Here is a 22,520-nt window from a genome sequence, read left to right as displayed (position 1 = left end):
CTAGTAATATATTATGATAGTTGCAATTGTTTATCACTCTTCTAAATATCTTATATTAATAATACATTAAACAGTATTTTTGGCAAGATAGCTTTGTAGTATGACTTTTCATTCTATTTTTTTTTAGAGTTGTCTCTTTGCCATAATAATTTTTATCATCATCAATATTTTTTGATTTTATTTTGATGGTTGTGTTTTTACTAACACTTTATATGTATAATATATATATAATTTTAGCCATACTTAGTATTTTATACATTTTAAATAATTTTTATTTTATTAGTAGCACATACTCTTAAGTCTTAACCTATTATATTACAAACTAGATTAAGACCCGTGCTAGAGCACGGGTTGAAATTCATTTTATTTACATTGTATTTTTTTTTTATAAAATAGAATTTATGTGATTATTTTTTAAAAAATGTTTGGATAAAATATTATGTAATAAAATCATATGTTAAATATGATGACTTGACAAAAACACTTATTTTGTAAGTTTAATATTGTTAATGATTCTAGATAAGTATCCGTGCTATAACACTGGTTAAATTTTTATTTTATACAAAATTTTGTATATTTTCTATTTTAAAATAAAATTTTAATATGTTGTATTAGTTTATGTACGTGAAGTTATTTCAACAATGTATATTCTACCTCATGACTTGAATGTTAATATAAGACATAATTTTGTGAATTTGGTTTTTAAAAAGTGAGTTATTATATTATGAGTAATTTAATATATTGTTATACTTTTTGTTTTAATATACTTGGTTTTTTTTTTAATTATTTCATATTATAGTGACATATTATTGACATTGCTATAACAAACCAATTTAGAGTGTTTATAATTTCTAACTTTAATATCAAGTTTCAATATTCTAAAAATATTTCAAAATAAATTATTTAAAGTTTATTCTATTATATAAAATTCAACAAAAAAGTATGAAATTGAATTTAAATATTCAAATTTTGACCTGTTACCCAGTAAATTTTTTAATTCAATAGATATTATATTTAAAGAATAATATGAATAAAAATTGAATATTTTATAGATTGAATCATTTATATTTGTTTTTAAAAATTAAATTTATGGTATATCAGGAAATAAAACTATTTTTTAATTATAATAAATAATATGAGAATTTCTTTGTTTCACAAAATAGACTCATATATAAAAATGAGAGGTGAAGTATAATAATAATTAACAAATTAATATGTTAAGTTAAATATGAAAGGATTTTATTTGATGAATAATTTAATAAAGAAAATTAATATGGTAAGTTAGATGATATCAAATGATTTTTTAGAATATTGTTTTTAATATTTTTGGAAACAATAAATCCAGACTATACAAATAATATAAAACTTAATCTATAACCTATTTGTAACCAAATTATTAAAATTATATAGTGTACACAACTTCCGTTTTATTATATAGGGGATTGTTTTTATTTTTTTAAAATTAAATTCTTAATTATTAAATGTCACTAATTTAATCAAGTGTAAAAAGAAGAGAAATTTCTTTAAATACCACTAAAAAGTTTTTTTTCCAAAAATACCACATTTTAGTTTTTTATTCCAAAAATACCACAAATTTTTTTTTTCCAAAATTACCACAAACACAAAAGTTTTATTTTTAAGAATGTAGAATTTCTTTTTTTTAGGTTTGGGTTGACATATTTAGTTTTAGGGTATAATTTTTAGGGGTAGGGTTTAGTATTTAGAATTTAAGAATTAGTTTTTAGTGTTAGAACTTTAGTTTAATTATGTGGTATTTTTGGAAAAAAATATATATTAGAAGTATTTTTGGAAAAAAATAATATTTTATTGATATTTTTGAAAAAAAAATAAATTGTGATATTTTTGAAATAAAAACCTATTTTAGTGGTATTTATGACAATTGACCAAAAAAAAAAAACTTTACTGGGACCAATATCGTACAACAAGACAAATCCGCTCCAAAGACATCTCCAGAATAAAGCAAATCCTCAAGCAACTTCTTCTTCATCTTCTTCTCCAAATTTCTCGAATCCCTCTTTCGTAGCGATGACTTCTCTCCAATTACACTGCTCCGTTCACTTCCTCCGTCCTAAACACCGTCGTCGCTACTCTACTCTTATCTTAACTCCCGCGCTTGCCACTTACCCGGAAAATTCAGTTTCCGTGAAAGTTTCAGAGTCAGAGCTAAAGCTAATTCGTTCCGTTGCTTCGCTCAATCGGAGACGAATAAGGAAGTGAGTTTAGCTGAGAAAGAGGAACGGCCTTCGTTCGATATCAATCTCGCCGTTATCCTCGCCGGTTTTGCTTTCGAAGCCTACGCTTCACCTCCGGTAAAACTTCAATTCTCCTACTCTGAGGATGGTTTAACCTGATTATGATTTTTGTTTTGTTTGATTCTCTCAGGAAAAAATCGGGAAACGAGAGGTTAATGCGGCTGGTTGTAATACTCTTTACCTTTCTGAGTATGTGAAGCTCTCGTTTGGTTTTTGAGATTTTGTTTCTTTTAAGAGTTTTTTTAGATATTGTAAGAGCTGGAATTATACTTGTTTCAGGTCATTTGTAAGGGAGAGGGAGGTATATGATGGAGAATTGTTTATTAAACTAAAAAGAGGATTTGATTTTCCTGCCTTTGGATCCATGGGTGTATGTTAANCTATAATAATATTTTGCAATTCACCATATTTATTTATTGTAACTTTTGATTATTTTAATTATTAATAGTTGTAAATATAATAGCATCAAATCTAAAGCAAATTGAATAAATGCCAACAACAGTTGTGATTTTTTTATCATATATTTTCATAAAAAAAATATGTTACAATATTTTTTAAAAAAGTTACACGATTGCATCTGTTCATTGTAAAGATGTGTATTTTTACCATATTTTATTCATATTTTTTCATCCCTATTTTTTCATTTTCAGAGTTGTGTTTGTTCAATATTCATGTATTTTGAACTCCATATATATTTGTATTTTCTTTGATAACTAACAATCAGTGTTAAATCAAAATATAGGGATGAAACATTTTTTCTGTTTTATGTTAAATAAAAATAATTTGAATATAATATTCAATATCCATTGTTATTCTATATATTTCTAATGAAAGATTTTAGAAATGATTATGACAATATAATTTAGAGTTGCGTCTATTTATCTTAATTTTTGGAATATATGTATTTTTAATAGTTTATATTTATTTTATTTTTAAAAATTGTCTATTTTTACTATAATTTTCCAAGTGAAATTAGATATGTTTTATTTTTATAATTCTTTTATTAAAAAATTGGATTTACTCATTACAACCATTTGCTCGATATTCTCACTTAATATCATTTTTTCCATAATTGAATTTCACTAGTAATATATTATGATAGTTGCAATTGTTTATCACTCTTCTAAATATCTTATATTAATAATACATTAAACAGTATTTTTGGCAAGATAGCTTTGTAGTATGACTTTTCATTCTATTTTTTTTTAGAGTTGTCTCTTTGCCATAATAATTTTTATCATCATCAATATTTTTTGATTTTATTTTGATGGTTGTGTTTTTACTAACACTTTATATGTATAATATATATATAATTTTAGCCATACTTAGTATTTTATACATTTTAAATAATTTTTATTTTATTAGTAGCACATACTCTTAAGTCTTAACCTATTATATTACAAACTAGATTAAGACCCGTGCTAGAGCACGGGTTGAAATTCATTTTATTTACATTGTATTTTTTTTTTATAAAATAGAATTTATGTGATTATTTTTTAAAAAATGTTTGGATAAAATATTATGTAATAAAATCATATGTTAAATATGATGACTTGACAAAAACACTTATTTTGTAAGTTTAATATTGTTAATGATTCTAGATAAGTATCCGTGCTATAACACTGGTTAAATTTTTATTTTATACAAAATTTTGTATATTTTCTATTTTAAAATAAAATTTTAATATGTTGTATTAGTTTATGTACGTGAAGTTATTTCAACAATGTATATTCTACCTCATGACTTGAATGTTAATATAAGACATAATTTTGTGAATTTGGTTTTTAAAAAGTGAGTTATTATATTATGAGTAATTTAATATATTGTTATACTTTTTGTTTTAATATACTTGGTTTTTTTTTTAATTATTTCATATTATAGTGACATATTATTGACATTGCTATAACAAACCAATTTAGAGTGTTTATAATTTCTAACTTTAATATCAAGTTTCAATATTCTAAAAATATTTCAAAATAAATTATTTAAAGTTTATTCTATTATATAAAATTCAACAAAAAAGTATGAAATTGAATTTAAATATTCAAATTTTGACCTGTTACCCAGTAAATTTTTTAATTCAATAGATATTATATTTAAAGAATAATATGAATAAAAATTGAATATTTTATAGATTGAATCATTTATATTTGTTTTTAAAAATTAAATTTATGGTATATCAGGAAATAAAACTATTTTTTAATTATAATAAATAATATGAGAATTTCTTTGTTTCACAAAATAGACTCATATATAAAAATGAGAGGTGAAGTATAATAATAATTAACAAATTAATATGTTAAGTTAAATATGAAAGGATTTTATTTGATGAATAATTTAATAAAGAAAATTAATATGGTAAGTTAGATGATATCAAATGATTTTTTAGAATATTGTTTTTAATATTTTTGGAAACAATAAATCCAGACTATACAAATAATATAAAACTTAATCTATAACCTATTTGTAACCAAATTATTAAAATTATATAGTGTACACAACTTCCGTTTTATTATATAGGGGATTGTTTTTATTTTTTTAAAATTAAATTCTTAATTATTAAATGTCACTAATTTAATCAAGTGTAAAAAGAAGAGAAATTTCTTTAAATACCACTAAAAAGTTTTTTTTCCAAAAATACCACATTTTAGTTTTTTATTCCAAAAATACCACAAATTTTTTTTTTCCAAAATTACCACAAACACAAAAGTTTTATTTTTAAGAATGTAGAATTTCTTTTTTTTAGGTTTGGGTTGACATATTTAGTTTTAGGGTATAATTTTTAGGGGTAGGGTTTAGTATTTAGAATTTAAGAATTAGTTTTTAGTGTTAGAACTTTAGTTTAATTATGTGGTATTTTTGGAAAAAAATATATATTAGAAGTATTTTTGGAAAAAAATAATATTTTATTGATATTTTTGAAAAAAAAATAAATTGTGATATTTTTGAAATAAAAACCTATTTTAGTGGTATTTATGACAATTGACCAAAAAAAAAAAACTTTACTGGGACCAATATCGTACAACAAGACAAATCCGCTCCAAAGACATCTCCAGAATAAAGCAAATCCTCAAGCAACTTCTTCTTCATCTTCTTCTCCAAATTTCTCGAATCCCTCTTTCGTAGCGATGACTTCTCTCCAATTACACTGCTCCGTTCACTTCCTCCGTCCTAAACACCGTCGTCGCTACTCTACTCTTATCTTAACTCCCGCGCTTGCCACTTACCCGGAAAATTCAGTTTCCGTGAAAGTTTCAGAGTCAGAGCTAAAGCTAATTCGTTCCGTTGCTTCGCTCAATCGGAGACGAATAAGGAAGTGAGTTTAGCTGAGAAAGAGGAACGGCCTTCGTTCGATATCAATCTCGCCGTTATCCTCGCCGGTTTTGCTTTCGAAGCCTACGCTTCACCTCCGGTAAAACTTCAATTCTCCTACTCTGAGGATGGTTTAACCTGATTATGATTTTTGTTTTGTTTGATTCTCTCAGGAAAAAATCGGGAAACGAGAGGTTAATGCGGCTGGTTGTAATACTCTTTACCTTTCTGAGTATGTGAAGCTCTCGTTTGGTTTTTGAGATTTTGTTTCTTTTAAGAGTTTTTTTAGATATTGTAAGAGCTGGAATTATACTTGTTTCAGGTCATTTGTAAGGGAGAGGGAGGTATATGATGGAGAATTGTTTATTAAACTAAAAAGAGGATTTGATTTTCCTGCCTTTGGATCCATGGGTGTATGTTAATACGTTTCTTGAAGCAATGAACTTAGTACCATGTCTATTGTTTGTTCTTTTTTACCTCTACTGAAGTTGTTATTATTGGTTTTTTGCTTTCAGGGAACGAGTGATCCTTATGTGGTGATGGACTTGGATGGTCAGGTTGCTAAAAGCAAAACCAAATGGGGGCAAGCCAAGTCTCTTTTTCTTTACTGAATATTTATTTGGAGGATCGGATTTCTTAGCTAGATTTAATGAACTTACTTAACTAGATACATTACACAATCTAGCCTGATCAATAATCATAGTGGAAGTGTTCAGATGCAGTCTTATTCAGTCCGAGTTTCTAGTTAGATATGTTATGCAAATTTAGCTTGCTTCTTAAACCCATCATTTCATGATTTTCTGAAAAACTGAAATTTTACTTTTGAACTTGTACCAGTGTCATAGCCGTCAGCTTTGCTTAGTTTTTTTTGTCTAAAAGTTAGGAGCCTTTGAAATTTATATGTTTTATTGACTGTTAAATATCAGATCCTCAGTTACCAGTATAAATTAACTTGGTGATTAACAGTGTACTTTATTGGCAGGACTAAAGAGCCAAAATGGAACGAAGACTTTGTTTTCAATATTAAGCTGCCTCCTGCAAAAAAGATACAGGTAGAATAGTGTTTCAAGTATTGTGTTCTGGTCAACTCTGATAGTAAACTGTACAAACCTTGCTTGACTTCCCAAATATTTTTTAATGAGCTTCAGATTGCAGCTTGGGATGCAAACCTTGTAACCCCACATAAACGGATGGGGAATTCTGAAATCAACCTGGAAGACATTTGTGATGGTGATAATTAGTTCACCCATTAAATTTTGACATTTACTTAAGTTTACTAAGTTTGAGTTAAACATAGGAAAGAAAGTCTGTGTTGTTGTTGGAGTTTTCTAAATCAGCAAGTTCTTCGTGACCCTGTTGGAGAACCCAGAAACAAAAACTAGGATTATGACACGATGTAGTACTTTAGACTTGATCAAACTGAAAACTTATACACTAACAAAAAAGAAGGTTTTCCTATAAAATGCTTCTTGTTTCCTAGGCAATGAGAATCTGGAGATATGTTCTGACTAGAGCAATCAACTGTGGAAATGTGGATTAGTTAACGCAAGTTGTGATACATCTGATGAGTCTACTGAAGGCCTAACTTACGGATTTTGTCTCTTAATTTCTTATTTCTTATATGTTTTTTTTGCTTCCAAGGGAACTTGCACGAGGTCCTAGTAGAACTAGATGGAATTGGTGGTGGTAGGAAAGTTCAACTGGAGGTCAGTTCATGCTGTCAAAGCTTTTTTTCTCCGAGAATGTTTGCTTATTTGTGTAGCTGATAAATTTATCCTCTATTATTATCTTGCTGACAGAAGAATCAACTTAAGTTCCAAAAATACAATATAGTCCTTTTGCATCCAAATAAGCACAAGATATCATGCAGCCTGATGCTCCATTAATTCACATGCTTGTATATGCTAAACGCAAAAAATTAGTCTCTCTAATAGTTTGGTCTTTTTCTTAACCGATTTTAAATTTTCAGATTAAGTACAAGGGATTTGAAGAAGTTGAAGAAGAAAAGAAGTGGTGGCGGTTCCCGTTTGTTTCAGAGATCCTTCAAAGAAATGAAATTAAGTCAGTTCTGAAAAACTTTGTTTGTAGAGTATGCTTTCGGACGGTTAAAATCACTCAGTGATGCCCAAAATTGAACTTCTAAACAATACTAAAGAGGACTCTAAAGGTGAAGAAAACTCTAATGATCATTCTCTGTCGGTAGATATGCTTTCTGATGGCGCTAGTTCAGAAGATTCATCCGATCAGAATCGCAGTACTGATCAGAGTAATTCAGGAAAGCTTAGCAAAGACAAAGATGGTAATGGTGATGGCCTATAGCAATGAACTGGAGGGTGACAACGAAAATGGCAGCTTTCAGTCAGATGGTAATTCTTGGGATACCATCCCTGACATAGTTGGTCAAAATATCGTCCAGAAACTTGGTCTTCCTTCACCTGAGAAATTGAAGTGGAACAGAAGTGAAATGCTGGATACAATCACAGAAAACTGCAGAAGCAGGTTACATCGAATCAGGGCTTGCCACTGCTAATACTCGAGAAGGCGAGGATGAAAAGGAAGATGGTCAGCTTGCTAGTTAAAACTAGAAACAATATTATTAAATTGATAGAACATCAGAAGTTGCTTCATATATTGTTTTTTTTCTTTTAAGAAAATGATTTTGTTACCATTGAAGAATCGCTATAATCTATCACTGGACTCGTTACTATTAAAAACAAAATCTAAACTGGGCAGTTACTATTAAAAACAAAATCTAAAGAACATTAAATAACTTGTGAGAATAGTAAAATTGAACTTAATATTCGAAATTGATGAAAAAGCACAAGTTTTTAGAGAGAAGATATAAAGAAGCATAAGTTTTTAGAGAGAAGATATAAATTGAACTTAATATTCGAAGCTTTGTGACTCCTCCTCCTTCTTGGGTTGAAATCTTCACTCCCAAGTAACCGAGACTATCGAATTATCAATCCCAGACTGATCAAACGTGGCTTTAGCTCCATAATCTAGAGTCTTAGTAGCACCAGGAATCGCCTGCACAAGCTTGAACGCCTTTTTCTCTGATTCCTCCATGTTAGAATAACAGAAAGACCAGAGAAGCTGAGTCGGTTCGCTCTTGAGAAACTTCCTCTGCATTCTTCTCCCATCTGGAAATCGGATGCACAGACGACATAAAAGACTTCGATCGCAGTCTCCTTTTGGCTCTTCTGTCAAAACCGGGAACTCAAACATGTCATCGCTTGACAGAAAAGTCTCTTCAAATTCTATACCCTAAGAAGGAGGAGGAGTCACAAAGCGATCGTCGTCCCAAAACGTAGACATGTCGTGATGGTCGTCTTCAGCCTGGCTGCTTTCAAAGTAAATCTTCTCTGTTTTGATACGTTTGTTGCTTGTCAGAGATGCAACGTGTTCGTGAGGGCCAACATCCCTGTACTTCATCAAATCCTCGAGAAAACCATGAGCTTCAATCATACCGCTCCATGTATGCATCTTCTGACCAGTGATGGGATCGATGAGGAGAATCACGGGAGGAGCAGAGTCGATCTTGTAAAAAGTTGATATTTTATGTCCTTCGGTTGTATCATCATAGACCTGCCACAAGACGAATCCGGACCCGATGGCTTGAGACACGGCATCGTTTGACCATACATCTCGGTTAAGAGTGTGGGAAGGAAACTCTATCGTAGATTGGAGGTTGACAAGCAACCATAGATCCTCTCTAGAGGAAGTTTCTTTCGCGTCTTCAAAGGAACCATTGAAAAGCAGATCCAGAGGAGGACGGTACAAGGAAGATAACCTAGAATCTGACGGTTCTTCTGGTGTCGAGTCGTCCCAGACATCTTCAGGACATACTGCGACCGAAGTTGGACACATGAAAGCATCTTGACAACACGGAGATTGATGATAAGAGATGAGAAAGAGGTTAATGGCATCATCCAGTTTCCACCTTGTTGCCTCAAGTAAGTGGATTGCGATTTCCTCATTCTGACATGCGGTTATATTGATGAAAGACGAGATTAGTTGTCTCTGTTTGTGGTCAAACAATTCATTCTCCATTGTTTGCTCTGTTTTTTGAGAGAGAGAGATCGAGAGAAAAATAAGATGTGGAAAACCTAAAAACGAATTGAAGAATTTGTTAAGAGTGGGTTTATTTATAGAGATAAGCGAGGACATCCTAAGTTTTTTATTTCCTTTTCCTGCTCCAGTTTTGTTCAACGCACAACCCAACAAACAAAAAGGAAACTCCTTTTTGCTTTCTGTTTTGTTTGATATATTTCCCTTTTTTTTTTGGATATTGTATTCTGTCTTGTTTAAAACCCTATTAGCTTTTTTTTTGGGATTTTGTACATCTTTTTTGTGGTTTCCTTTTTGCTTTTGATTATTATTGACTGTATATATAACACAATTCGGTGGCTCTATTTTTTTTTTATAGATCTTTGTTAGTTTTTGATTAAATATTTTTCCTTCCCACTCTAATTTGTTAATTGAAAAACAAAGACTTTATAATTCTAATCAAGTTAAAAACACTGCTCTGTTTTGATATTCTCAACCTATGTTCATTAAGTCGACAAAGAAACGCCTTCTTGCATTCTTTGTTTCTTCCCGTACCAAAATGCTCGAGTTTGAACATTAAGACCATTGAGAGGAGTGTATGAAATTCAAGGCTACCTGTACCATATTTAATGGAATCGAAAGAAACATGGACTGAAAGAGAAACATTGGACTTCAATTATATGGGAAAGCAAAAACAGCAATAACAATAGTAGAGAAGCAAACACACGTGCAAGAGCCATGATTAACTAGGAGCTAGCTAGTAGACCAGTAAGGGAAGTCAAACCTACCTAATGGAACATCCTTTTCTGTGTACAAGGTAGTGCAAGTTTTGGTGGTGAGATCGTAAACACCAAAGTTATGGCCAACAAAATAGATGCAGTTACGCTTGAGTCCATTGGACGAACTTGCCGGGACACAGAAAGCCTCACTATGTCCAACAAAAATGCAAAGATCTCCAATATCTTCTGTGTAGATCATAGTCATCCCATATTTGTCCGATTGCTCATTTTCTCTAAACACCATGAACTTTTCTGTTACATGTATCAGATCGTTTTCATAATCCTCCATGTCCTTACGGTACCTGCAAAAACATCATAGAGTCAATCAAGCCAAAAATTGGTACACACCAAAACTGTCTAGTTAATTAGATACTATACCACTTGACGAGGAAAAGTTGGCCGGTGGGTGACTCCACAAGATGCTCTGTCCTGGAACATGAACTCACTTCAGCCAACTCCTGATACACAGACTTTGGAAGATTGTCAAATTCCATGTCGATGAACTTGGGTTTCTCATCCTCCTTAGAGTTGAGATCCAAGTAGCACAAGTAGTTGCCTCCAATACTTGGAATGTAGAACCTTTGATCTCTCTTGGAGAACATGAGGGTCGATAAAGGGTTTATACACTGAGGCATGGTATTGATGTTGATCCATTTAGAGCTGCCAAAAGGCCTACAGAGACTCAACCGAGATCCTGATAACTTGACACCCACTACCCAATCTTTATCTCGGACAGGTAAAGAGGACATGGCCAGGTTTTGGATTTCGGAATCGGTGGGTAGAGAAGGTAGATGAACGGTCGCGTCTTCAAGTTTGGGGTCCGAGGGATTATAATAGATGGTAACTTCATGGTCGCTACCGAACGCAAGACAGGATTCTAGTCCATCACGTGAAAAGCCGACAGTCATCGCATCACAGACCTCCTCAATGAGTTTCTCGTCGTTAATGTAGACTTTCTTTCCCTTGGAGGAATAATTTTGTGTTGTGACACGACCATCCAGAGAAGAGTCTGAGATGTTAAGGATGTAGTCAATCAACAGAAACGGGTAGGCTGGTGTAGATGAGAAGTGAGTTGTAGATGAGAACATACGAACGTTTGTGTGTCTCTGCCATTTTATATTTGGACCATGGTCAAGTAGTCAGAAACAACTAAGAAACAAAATGTTCTAAAGTAACCTAATTATTATTAAATAGCAAAAGAGAAGCTTACGAGAAAGTTTTTGCAGACAGATGGTTTCAAGATCCGGTTGATTATAAGCTGCGCCATTGTTGAATCCCTAAACAATCTGTGTGTTTTCGTCTCCTCCTATCTATTTCTTTGAGGCTTAATACTGAGATTTATATATGCTTGCAAACCACGTCCACGTTTTAACTGACAATCTTTAGATAATATTTTGAAATTGGCATAAATATCTCTTTAAATCTGATTAATTATCATTTTGCTTGTCCTGGAAGTAAAAATGGTACATAATTTTGTTGTTCGATATTTTTTCCCCAAATAAAATCTAAAATCTTTCCTACTCTCACATCGTCATAATTAATTTATATTCATTAAATCTAAAATCATTTCTAAATCTCGGTATACCCACATATAACTCTGTTGTGTTGCAAAAATATATAGAGATTCGAATGTCCCGTGAAAATATAAATTGGACCATAAGGGTACAATTGGAGCATGAAAAAGATTAATTGGACCATAAAGAGATATAAATTGGAAGACGTAATTAAATCGATCAATCAAAAGTCAAAACATAGGTGAATTGAATAATAAACCTTTTAAAAATAAATCCATAAATCAAAGCACCCCTTTCTCTCAGAGTCGAAACACTCTCTCTTTGCTGAAAGTCTTGTTCAACACCAAACCAACTACAAACCAACTAGAATCATTTAGTCACTTGAAGATATTAAGCACTACAACCTATATTAAACAATTACCGTTATTACTATTCATAATTTTAGCAATTACCATCAATAGATAAATAAAATCATTATAAATTTAGAGACTTGACAGTACAGAGTACCATTGAAAAGGACATGATCGCCAAAATTTAGGCGAGATTTTATGGAGAGGACACAAACACATAATCAGAAAAAAAAAATAATTGGTTAGTCATCCGATTATTTTGCAAAATATGCAGATTCTCTTTTTTTTCATATATAAATTCGATCGTTTCAAACTACATTTCCCTGGAAAAAGGTTTAAATCAACCTATGAAGTCTGATGACCACAAAGAAATATATATCAAACTAAATCACTCATATTGTTAGAACTTAAAAAATACATAGCTACCACATTATATGATTTTGACAGAAAAAAAAAAATTATTAAAGTACGATTACGTTAATTTCGTTTACCCTAATGGGCTTTTTAGGCTACGTTCTAGAAATTTCCTTCTTCTTACCTTAAGAAGTAACACAAAAAAATATCTTCAGTTTATCCAAACAGTAATAATAATAAGCAAAAGATAATAAGACCTTATCCAGTAACGAACGACCGTATTATCCAGTAATTGTGCATATCTACACCGTCAGATCACCCTCTTATTATACATGACCGTCAGATCGTCATTGGACCCGTCACACGTGTCTGTGACTCTTACCGGTTTTACCGGCTACTACTTGCTTTTCTCTTCTTTAAAAAGCCGTTCCAAGCTTCCTCACATCTCACTTCATTAGTGTGACTCGTTGATCGGAGAAAGGTACAAAACTTTCTGATTCCTGGTTTCAATACCATCAGTCAGTTCATAATTTTCTGACAATCGGAGTTCGTAGTGAGATTTTTAAGGTTTTGAAGATGTCGACGATGGTAGATCGGAGGTTGTTATCGACGTTAAACCCGAACGCGCCGGTGTTCGATCCGGTTGGATTCCGCGAGGTTGAGGATTTTTCACCCAAGTGGTGGGATCTGGTGACGACATCCAAATGGTTCCGTGACTTCTGGCTGAGTTCCAACTCTGAGTACGAGTTCGACGACGGCGACGATGATTTCTCTGTTGTGGAAGAGGAGTTCGAGGAGATGGTCGCTTCGTCCGATGGTGGATCTACGGTTGATTCAGTTACCGGTAACGATTTGTGTGGAATCTCGACTGTTTAAATTTGTCAGATCTGAGAAAAGTTTCTCATATAAGTGTTTTTGTTAATTACTATGGCAGAATCAGATGTTGCTAAGTATTTGAAGATGCTTCTGAACATGGCGGAGACTACGAAAGAGAAGCTGAACAGATCAAAGGTGTCGTTGATGTCGTCGTGTTCACCAAAGTGTAGCCAGAAGATGAAGTACATGAATCCAAACTTCAGTTGTCGCCGTAATCGTCACATCTATCAGCCACGGTGAAGCTTCTAGATGGTGTGGAACTAAGCTCTTCTTTGATTAGAGTTGTCTGTGAATATATAAATAACGTTAGTTATGAGCTTTGAAATCGAACCAGATAAAGTGTTTCGGATCTGTTCGGTTCTTGTTTCAATTTGGGTCATAAATTTCGAATGCGGTTTTTGTACTTTGGTTAAAATAATATCGAAGCGAGCCTCTTACAAGTTGAAACCAACCATGCAATATAAAAATAAGTCTTTGGAAACCAATTCTTAACAAGAACCAAAGTTGAAACCGGTAACAAACACATGTCAGACCGAACTAATTTTGGTTAAGACTTTTAGCCTTGAATTCATCTCAAAAGTCCTTATAAATTTTTTATAAATCTCTTATCTCGCTCTCTATTCTATTCGAGAAATCGTGTCAGGAGTTCACTCTCCTGTAGCAAAAATCTCTTATCTCCCTATTTAATTTACATATCCCTTATCCATTCAAAGTATTTACTCTTCTTTCTTATTTTTTTACTTTTGGCTTTTAATAATTAAATTTGAATAATAAAAAAAAAACGAGCTTGAGCTCTCTCCACGGCCGTCAAGCGAGAGTCAAGCTCCCCCTCGAGATCCCCCTCTCTATCGGCGCCGTGCCTTCCAGAATCTGCATTGAAGACGCCTTCAAGTAAGTTCTTCTCTTCATTTATGGATTCGTAGTGAATTGCAGATATGTAAATTGATGAGAAGAAAAGATCTTGAATTCCAGAATATACATTGAGCTTGATTCCATTATTGGGGTATGTACATTGGGTGTTATTTCATTGTTTTTAGTTCGATTAGTAGTTTAAATTAGAAAGGAATAGATTTCGTTTGTGGAATCGTAGTGAATTGCATATTAGAGAACTCTCAACGATTTAATTTGTTTCTGTGTGGCGATAGTAGAACTTGGTAAAACTGGGTATCACTGTTTTATATAGTATAACGAGTTAGAATGTAAAACTTGGTAAAACTATTATTACTATTCAACGTAGTACAACTAGTAAAACTGGTATTAACTAGTAGAACTTGGTAATACTGAACAAAGTTTTGTATTGTTTTGGCAGGATACAATGAGCGTCAACATACATTTTAAATGTCAAGGTCTCATGTATAGTTTAATGATGAATACATCGGTTGAGAAGATAACTTTGTCGATGGTAGAAGCTAGGATATACAAGAAGCTTGCATTAGGTGAAAGTGAAGCTACACTTCGGTTGACTTACAATGCACTGCTGGTGGGAAGTGGGGATCCATGGACTATTACTGACGATGAGGATATGCAAGTTTATCTATCTTCCATTGATAAGGAGAGTCGTAGATGTATATTGTATGTGGAGGTCATCACTAATCTGGAAGAGCCCGTGCAAGTGTCGAAAGTGGTGAAAAATTCTACTGGTATGAACTATGATGAAGTAGGATGTAATGCCATCACTTTGTATGTAGAAAAAGAACAAGTTGAGCCGATAAAGGAGGTACACCAAGATGCATACATGCTCTAGGGCAAGTCAAAGTAGAACCAACAACATCGTGAAAAGGCATGGAAGACCAGAATTAGTCGCAGCTCTTTTGCATGATCATTTTCCTGGAAAAATGGAAACTCCAACTCCTAAAATGATCATGGATCTTGTGAAGACCAAATTAGGTGTGAATATATCATACTCGACAGCGTTGAGAGGAAAAAATCAAGCTATTACCGATTTGCATGGTAGCTCTGAAGATAGCTACAAGATGTTGTATTGCTATTTGCACATGTTAGAGAAGGTGAATGAGGGCACAATAACACGTGTGGAATTGGATGAGAAGGAAAGATTCAAGTATCTATTCATAGCTTTGGGAGCTAGCATTGAAGGGTTTCAAGTAATGAGAAAAGTGATAATTGTGGATGCAACTTGGCTCAAGAACGGATATGGTGGTGTACTTATTTTTGCCTCGGCTCAAGATCCTAATCGTCACCACTATCCCATAGCGTTTGGTATACTCGATGGTGAGAAAGATGAAAGTTGGACTTGGTTTTTGGAGATGCTGAAAACTGTTATACCAGACACTTCCGAATTGGTATTTATTAGTGATAGAAATGCAAGACTTATCGGTGCCATAGCTAATGTGTATCCCCAGGATTGTCATGGATATTGTATTTGGCATTTGTCTCAAAATGTCAAAGGTCATGTTTCAAACGTCAACAAAGACGTAGTCGCATGGAGATTCATGGAGTTGAGTAGGCATTACACAGTGGCTAATTTCAACAGTGCATATATTGTGTTTAAGACGCGATATCCTTCTGCTGCGGCTTATCTTGAGGAGAGTACTGTGAAAGAAAAATGGGCAAGGTGTTGTTTTCCTGGAAAAAGATACAACTTAGATACAAGCAACTGTGTGGAATCTATGAACAATGTCTTCAAGGATGCAAGAAAGTACTCCGTAATACCCTTGCTTGATACAATCATAGCGACATTTTCTAGATGGTTTAATGACCATTAGAAGGATTCTGTGGCTGGAACAATTGAAAACAAATGGATGTCTTTAGTGGAGAACAGACTCCACAAATTATGGCCCGTTGCTGAGAAATTGATTGTGACAGAGCTAAACAGTTTCGAACTTGAATACAATGTCGTCAATTGTGATGGAAAGCCTTATTTCGTGAAATTGCTTTAGAAAAGTTGCAGTTGCAAGGTGTTCGATATTGAAAGGTATCCTTGCTTACACGCTCTAGCCGCTTTTATTGAATTTTTAAGGCATGATGATAGAACTCATGAGATCAAACTACATGAGTTGTGTTCAAAATATTATTGGACAGAGCTGTGGGTAATGGCGTATTATAGGACAATATATTTAGTGCCAGACAGGTCGCAATGGGATGTCCCAGATGAGACCAAAAACAAAAAAATCATACCTCCGCCTCGGAAAAACAAGCAGGGAAGAAAGAAAGTTAAAAGAAATCCATCGGTTGGGGAAAAGCGGCCAAGGACACAAAATAAGAGGAGGCCGAGACAAAGACTCCAATGGTTGATATTTGGGAATGGTAGTGGTAGTACTGTCTGATAAGATGTAATACTATATTTTGGTTCTGTTGCAACTTGATAATACTATATTTTGGTTCTGTTATACTCTGGTAATACTCGGTAATACTATATTTTGATTCTGTTATACTCTGGTGATACTCTGGTAATACTCTAGTAATACTCGGTAAAACAGGTATAACTGGTGAAACTATGTTGATTGAAAATAAGAATTATAATAAAAATTGAAAAAATATTGTGTCGACTTATTTTCGGGTTTGAAAACATCATAAACATATACTAAATAAGTTTAACAAAAATAAATTACAAACTATATCAAAGGAGCTTGTTATCAACCAAACTAAACAATATGTTCCTTATACTTTTAACATCACTTCTTTAATAATATCCATTGTAGGATGACAAAGTTACAAAAATTAATGTTTTACAAATATAACTGCATAAAACACTATTAACCATACCTTAAATACTATAAATCAATTGTATAACTAGAAAAACAAATGTTAATGATACGTAATACTAAATAAATGGTAAAACATCAAAAGTACAATTATGTGGGACTTTGGTAATACTAAAATCTCTGGTATAACTACGTTGATTGAAATAACGGCGCACGTGGGGAAAATACGGCGCACATGGGGATACTATGCGCACGTGGAGGTACAACTAAAAATTTCACAAAATTTTTATTTCCCTCTCCCAAAATTTTGATTTCCCTATTCAAAAATCCCCAAAAAATTCAAAAATCCCTAAAAATTCAAAAATCCCCAAATTATATCACTCTCTCGAGATCTCCATTCTCATTCTCTCATCATAAACATATCCGACATTATCCATCCATCCATTCTCTCTCTTATTATTCCATTTCTTATCTGAATTTCATTACGTTTGCTAACATGGATCCATACTACAAAGATATGAAGATGAGCAAAAAACTAATCGACGGATTATATGCCTACGCTGACGGGGATGGTGACTACGGCATTCCTACATTTTGGTCATGTGGTGCACGCATCGTCGAAGAGATTTCTCCAAACGAAGGAAGGAGATACTTCAAATGCATTGTGTTTGAGGTGATTTCAGTGTATTGTCATTGATTCGTTTATTGTCGTTATAAATTCTACTGTATTTACCAAGTTTTGTGCAGGACAATGGCTTCCATGTTCGTAAAAACGGAGATGATGCTGTGAAAGAAGAGGTGAGCAAATTAAGAAAGGAGGTTAACGAGCAGTCCGTGAAGATCCAAAACCTCGGATTTCAGATGGAGCAAATGCATCTGCAGATTGCAAACCTGAAAGAGTTTGTGATGAGTGTTGCGGATTCCAATGCTGAAGATATTGCAAAACTGAAGGAATTAGTGTTGCCTATGCCTTGATTCTCATAATTTATCTAGTCTGTACTACTTCTCTATGTGTTGTAAAACTTCCCTATCTTCCTTTATCCATGTGTTGTAAGACTTCCCTTAAGAATTCTCTATGTTTTATCATGTTTATAGTTTTACTAAGTTTTACCAAGTATTTTTACTAAGTTTTACCAAGTTGCTCAAGACAAAAATCAACACAACATAGTATTACTAAGTTTTACCAAGTATTTTTACTAAGTTTTGCCAAGTTGCTCAAAGACAAAAATCAACACAACATAGTTTTACTAAGTTTTACCAAGTTGCTCAAAGACAAAAATCAACACAACATAGTTTTTCTAAGTTTTACCAAGTTGCTCAAAGACAAAAATAATCTAAGATATTAATACCAAGTTTTACCAAGTATTTCAACATAAAATCAACACAACATAGTTTAACTAAGTTTTACCAAGTTGCTCAAAAGAGGAAAACAACACAACATCCAAGTTTTACAAAAACCATACAAGACAACACAATATAGTCTTCACCCTTGATTTCTTGATGACCTTGTCATTCGCTTCGGTGGTGGGTTTGCAGGACCAACCGTATCTTTTGGTGCAAGGTATGAATGGTCTCCAGTGTCTGCAGGACCAGTCGTATCTTCACGCGTCTGCATTCGAATAATCTAGTGTTAACAAGTATTACCAACTAACTGTTATACTCTAGTATTACCAAAAAAACCAAACCTTACCTTGGATTTCTCTTCCAATGATGCAACTCTTTCTCCCAATGTTGCGACTTTTTCTTCCCACCCATTAAGCCTATCCACAATTCCTTTCATCTTCTCTCCCATCTCATTTTTAAAGGTGTTTAGGAGATCCACCAAATCAGATACACTAGGGTATACTGGTCCTTCAATCAAGGCTATTTCCTCGTTCACGTTCTCAGGCTCCCCTCCTACTCCTCCTACTCCTGCTCGGGACTGAACATCTTCATTGAACATGTTTTCAAACCAGACATGATATCCTCGTAGATAACGTTGCATCCAACTGTTGACAACAACATCATGTGCATCATCGATGTCATCTTCTTCAGTGATTCCAGCCAGAAGAGACTTCTCATTATCATCTTCAGGTAATAGGAAACTATCTATGTCATGCGAACATATGAAGATTAAAACCTATTACCCGAAGCTCATTCATAAGTAAAGGATAAATAGGATGTTAAGAATAACTATAAAAACTAACCTTAATTGTACCAAGTTCATCATTTATTCTCTCAAGAGGAAACCCTCTCAGTTCGCATTTCTTGAACTTTCTCCTGCACATCCTAGGATATGTAACGTCTGCTCCTGGATTATCTTCAACGAATTGATTCCTCAAAATGTTGAATCGCCTCAAATGCTAAAAGCTACAAAACAAACATATAGTTAGACTTAGCTTCAATTATAAGAACAACACGCAACATCCAATACTAAATATATTTTACTTACCTCCAAAGGAATACATAAACCTGCAACCGACCATAATACACCTTCTGTGACGGTCCCATGAAAATGACTCATCGTGTAAGCTATCGATTCCAGCATGTAATCAAACGAATATCTCCCCCAAGGAAACGTCTTACAAAAATTAAGATCATTAACCGCTTTTTGCAAAAACTCATCAATTTCTGTTGCTTGTTCTCTTGTCTTTACCGGTGCTCTAACAATGCTGGATAAGAAGTATAGGACAATCATCTTCAACCGATCTCGAGACCGTTCCATAGGTACCATCTCCTTGAGCTTTTCTCTCTCTTCTTCACGAGTAACCTTCTTAGACGAAAAATGATTATTCACGAAGGTCTTACTTCCAACTTTGTTATAATCAATTGGATAGTTGCGGAAATTGAATCATGATAACAAGGCATGTTCCTTGATACCATAACGGATGGGAACGCCATTAACAACAAACCAAACTTCCCTTTTCTTTTCAATGCATGCAGTTCGGAGAAGGAGCATCCACATGCCCATAACCTTGTGATTTTTGTCCCTTGGCAAGTGCAAAATGTGTTTGAACTGTGAATGGTTCTCAAACCAATTTCTCTCAAACGTAGTGAGCGGATGCTTCAATTTATCAAATGTTTTCAATACTTCCTTTATATAACACCTCGTACCTAACTTAATCTTCTTCTTATACTCCGCCGCTGGGAAGTACATTCTTATAGGTTGTAGTGCCATCGGTTCATCATCATCGGCATCCTGCAACAAACAATTGTCTCAAGTATTACCAAGTTATACCAAAAAAATAGTTCTACCAAGTAAAATCAAGTTTTTCCAATACATATAGTTATACCTAGATATACTAGTTTTCCAAACCCAAACAATTATACTATGTTATCCTAGTATTACAAACCCAGAAAAACAACATGTTTTCCCTACTTCTACATGGTCAATTAATTGGTATTACGTACCATTGCCTCGGTGGAGTCGCCCGAATCGGTCTCTCCCAAGGACGTGTCTGAATCTACTTCTTCTTCGCCATCGAGATCTGGCTCGCTCTGTTCTTCTCCTTTGTCACTTCCGACATTCTCTTCGTCTCCCTTCTCATCTTCTCCCGCAGTCTCTGAGTCAACTCCCTCATCCTCTTTATCACTCCTTTCGACTTCGTCCTCTCCTTCTCCATCACCAACCGCAGGGAGATCCGCCAGATGAGAAATCTCTGCCGTCTCTGAATCTTGTTCTTCCTCGGCAATTTTTCTCTTCTTAGTCCACCTCGTCTTCACCATCCTGCTAACAATCGATGAGTGACCACAATCGATCGAACAACACAACAATTAAAGAGAGCAAATGATCTCTCAATTAGTATTCCCTAGTTTTCCACGAAGAGAGAGAGACAACCGTTAATTGGAATTACAAAAAATAGTGGAGTAGATAGATCTGATTGGGTTTGTGGATCGTTTGTGGGTGGGGCAAAAAAAACCTAGGTATTTTTAGTAATTTCTGAGTTTTAACTAGGGTATAGTTGTAATTGTGTTTGTTTTCGATTTAAAAATAAATCAAAATAAAAAATGTTTATATGGGTGAGTTTTCAGATTTTCATTTGAAATTAAGGGAGTTCTCGGACGATTTCTCTCTCTATTCTCGATACCCCTTTCTCATTTAATGAAATATGTTGAGACTAAAATACCATTCCTTTCTTTTTTCAATTCTTTTATTTTATTTTTATTTTTATTTTAAAAAAAAAATAAAAACAAAAAAAAAATTCAGTACCGATCTCTTCTCTTCCTTAGTCGTCGTCGTTCTTCGCCGGAGCTCTCCACTGCCGGCGATTTTTCATCGGAATTTTTCATTGCCACCGTTTTTCACCTTTTTCGAGTTGTATCAAGCTTTCCTTCAAAATACAAGTGCGTTATTCAACATAAAAATAAAATTCTTGATGAATAGGATTAGGTTTTGAATTTTGGAAATTTAGTTTAGATTTTGCTTGACATGTTTAGCAAGTTGGGTGTTTTACCATGGGTTATGGATCGATTAAGCTATTTAGTTGATAAGAAATGAATTTTAATATTGAATCGTTGTGAATTGTAGAGATTAGAACCTAAAACCATTCAATTTTCAGTTATCACGACTGAGTAAAATTGGTAAAACTAGTAATATTAGTAAATGTAGTATAACTAGTAAAACTGGTAATACTGATTAATGTAGTACAACCAGTAAAACTAGTAATATTACTAATTGAGTTTTTTTAGAATTTTTTGGCAGGATACAGTGGGAGAGAACGTCAACATATATTTTAAGTGTGAATGTCTCATATATAGTATAATGTTCAAAACACATGTGAAGAATATAACTTTGTTGATGTTAAAAGCAAGGATATACAAGAAGCTTGAGTTTGTTGAAAGTCACAGTTGAACAATATTCAAAGGATGATGAAATTGCACCTAAAACCATTGTTTGATTCATGTTTGATCTTTTGCTTTATACTACTATTTTCTTGGTTATGTCACAACTATCGTAAAACTTATTTTTAAAATCTAGTAATGTTTGATTTTCCTTTCCCTTGATGTGTATATTTGCTCTGTCATAACAGAGTAAAACAGCTATAACAAAAATAAAACTAATAAAACTGGTAAAACTGAATTGAACATCCATAAAATAATTTTAAAGATAACATAATAATGTGTGTACTAGTAAATGTCAAAAGTAATGTTTAAATGTTTACTATACAAAAATTTAAAAATATATGAATTTTGGGTTGTTATGTAAGAACCTAAACAAGTGTTCCCTTATACTTTTAATGTCACTTTGTAAATAATAACCAAGTTATGATGCCAAAGTTATAGAATTGTAGGTTTTAAACATATGAATGCATAAAAAACTCATAATTATATGTTAATAGACTTTAATCAACTGTAAAACTAAAAAATATAA

The 22,520-nt window shown here is 33.1% G+C and overlaps 2 protein-coding genes and 2 pseudogenes across 3 annotated transcripts; 2 read left to right on the top strand and 2 right to left on the bottom strand.

Moving 5' to 3' along the window:
• On the top strand, positions 5,299-8,274 carry LOC104723794 (annotated as a pseudogene).
• Positions 8,457-9,786, bottom strand: LOC104723793 (annotated as a pseudogene).
• On the bottom strand, positions 10,389-11,681 carry LOC104728120. Its single transcript, XM_010447149.1, has 3 exons — positions 11,625-11,681; positions 10,793-11,520; positions 10,389-10,716 (listed from the first exon to the last, which is right to left on the bottom strand). The coding sequence occupies exons 1-3, from the start codon at positions 11,679-11,681 to the stop codon at positions 10,389-10,391; spliced, it is 1,113 nt and encodes a 370-aa protein (XP_010445451.1).
• On the top strand, positions 13,023-13,959 carry LOC104723792 (polyadenylate-binding protein-interacting protein 2). Of its 2 annotated transcripts, XM_010442199.1 has the most exons (3): positions 13,023-13,113; positions 13,187-13,476; positions 13,567-13,959. In XM_010442199.1, exons 2-3 carry the CDS (start codon positions 13,209-13,211, stop codon positions 13,746-13,748), a joined length of 450 nt encoding a protein of 149 aa, XP_010440501.1. In that variant the 5' UTR covers positions 13,023-13,113; positions 13,187-13,208; the 3' UTR covers positions 13,749-13,959. The 2 variants fall into 2 exon arrangements, with proteins under 2 accessions (XP_010440501.1, XP_010440500.1); XM_010442198.1 differs by having other exon boundaries at positions 13,081-13,476.

The sequence above is a fragment of the Camelina sativa genome, chromosome 11 (assembly GCF_000633955.1).
Source record: "Camelina sativa cultivar DH55 chromosome 11, Cs, whole genome shotgun sequence".
Lineage (NCBI taxonomy): Eukaryota > Viridiplantae > Streptophyta > Magnoliopsida > Brassicales > Brassicaceae > Camelina > Camelina sativa.
The sequence above is the reverse complement of the archived record's forward strand: the minus strand, read 5'-3'. Positions and strand labels throughout refer to the sequence as shown.

Excerpts from the sequence above, each read along its gene's own strand:
- LOC104728120 (XM_010447149.1), bottom strand. The coding sequence starts at position 11,681 with ATGGCGCAGCTTATAATCAACCGGATCTTGAAACCATCTGTCTGCAAA. Across the intron at positions 11,521-11,624 it reads CTGTCTGCAAAAACTTTCTC|AGACACACAAACGTTCGTAT; the intron begins GTAAGCTTCTCT and ends ATAAAATGGCAG. Across the intron at positions 10,717-10,792 it reads CAACTTTTCCTCGTCAAGTG|GTACCGTAAGGACATGGAGG; the intron begins GTATAGTATCTA and ends ATGTTTTTGCAG.
- LOC104723792 (XM_010442199.1), top strand. The coding sequence starts at position 13,209 with ATGTCGACGATGGTAGATCGGAGGTTGTTATCGACGTTAAACCCGAAC. Across the intron at positions 13,477-13,566 it reads TACGGTTGATTCAGTTACCG|AATCAGATGTTGCTAAGTAT; the intron begins GTAACGATTTGT and ends TTACTATGGCAG.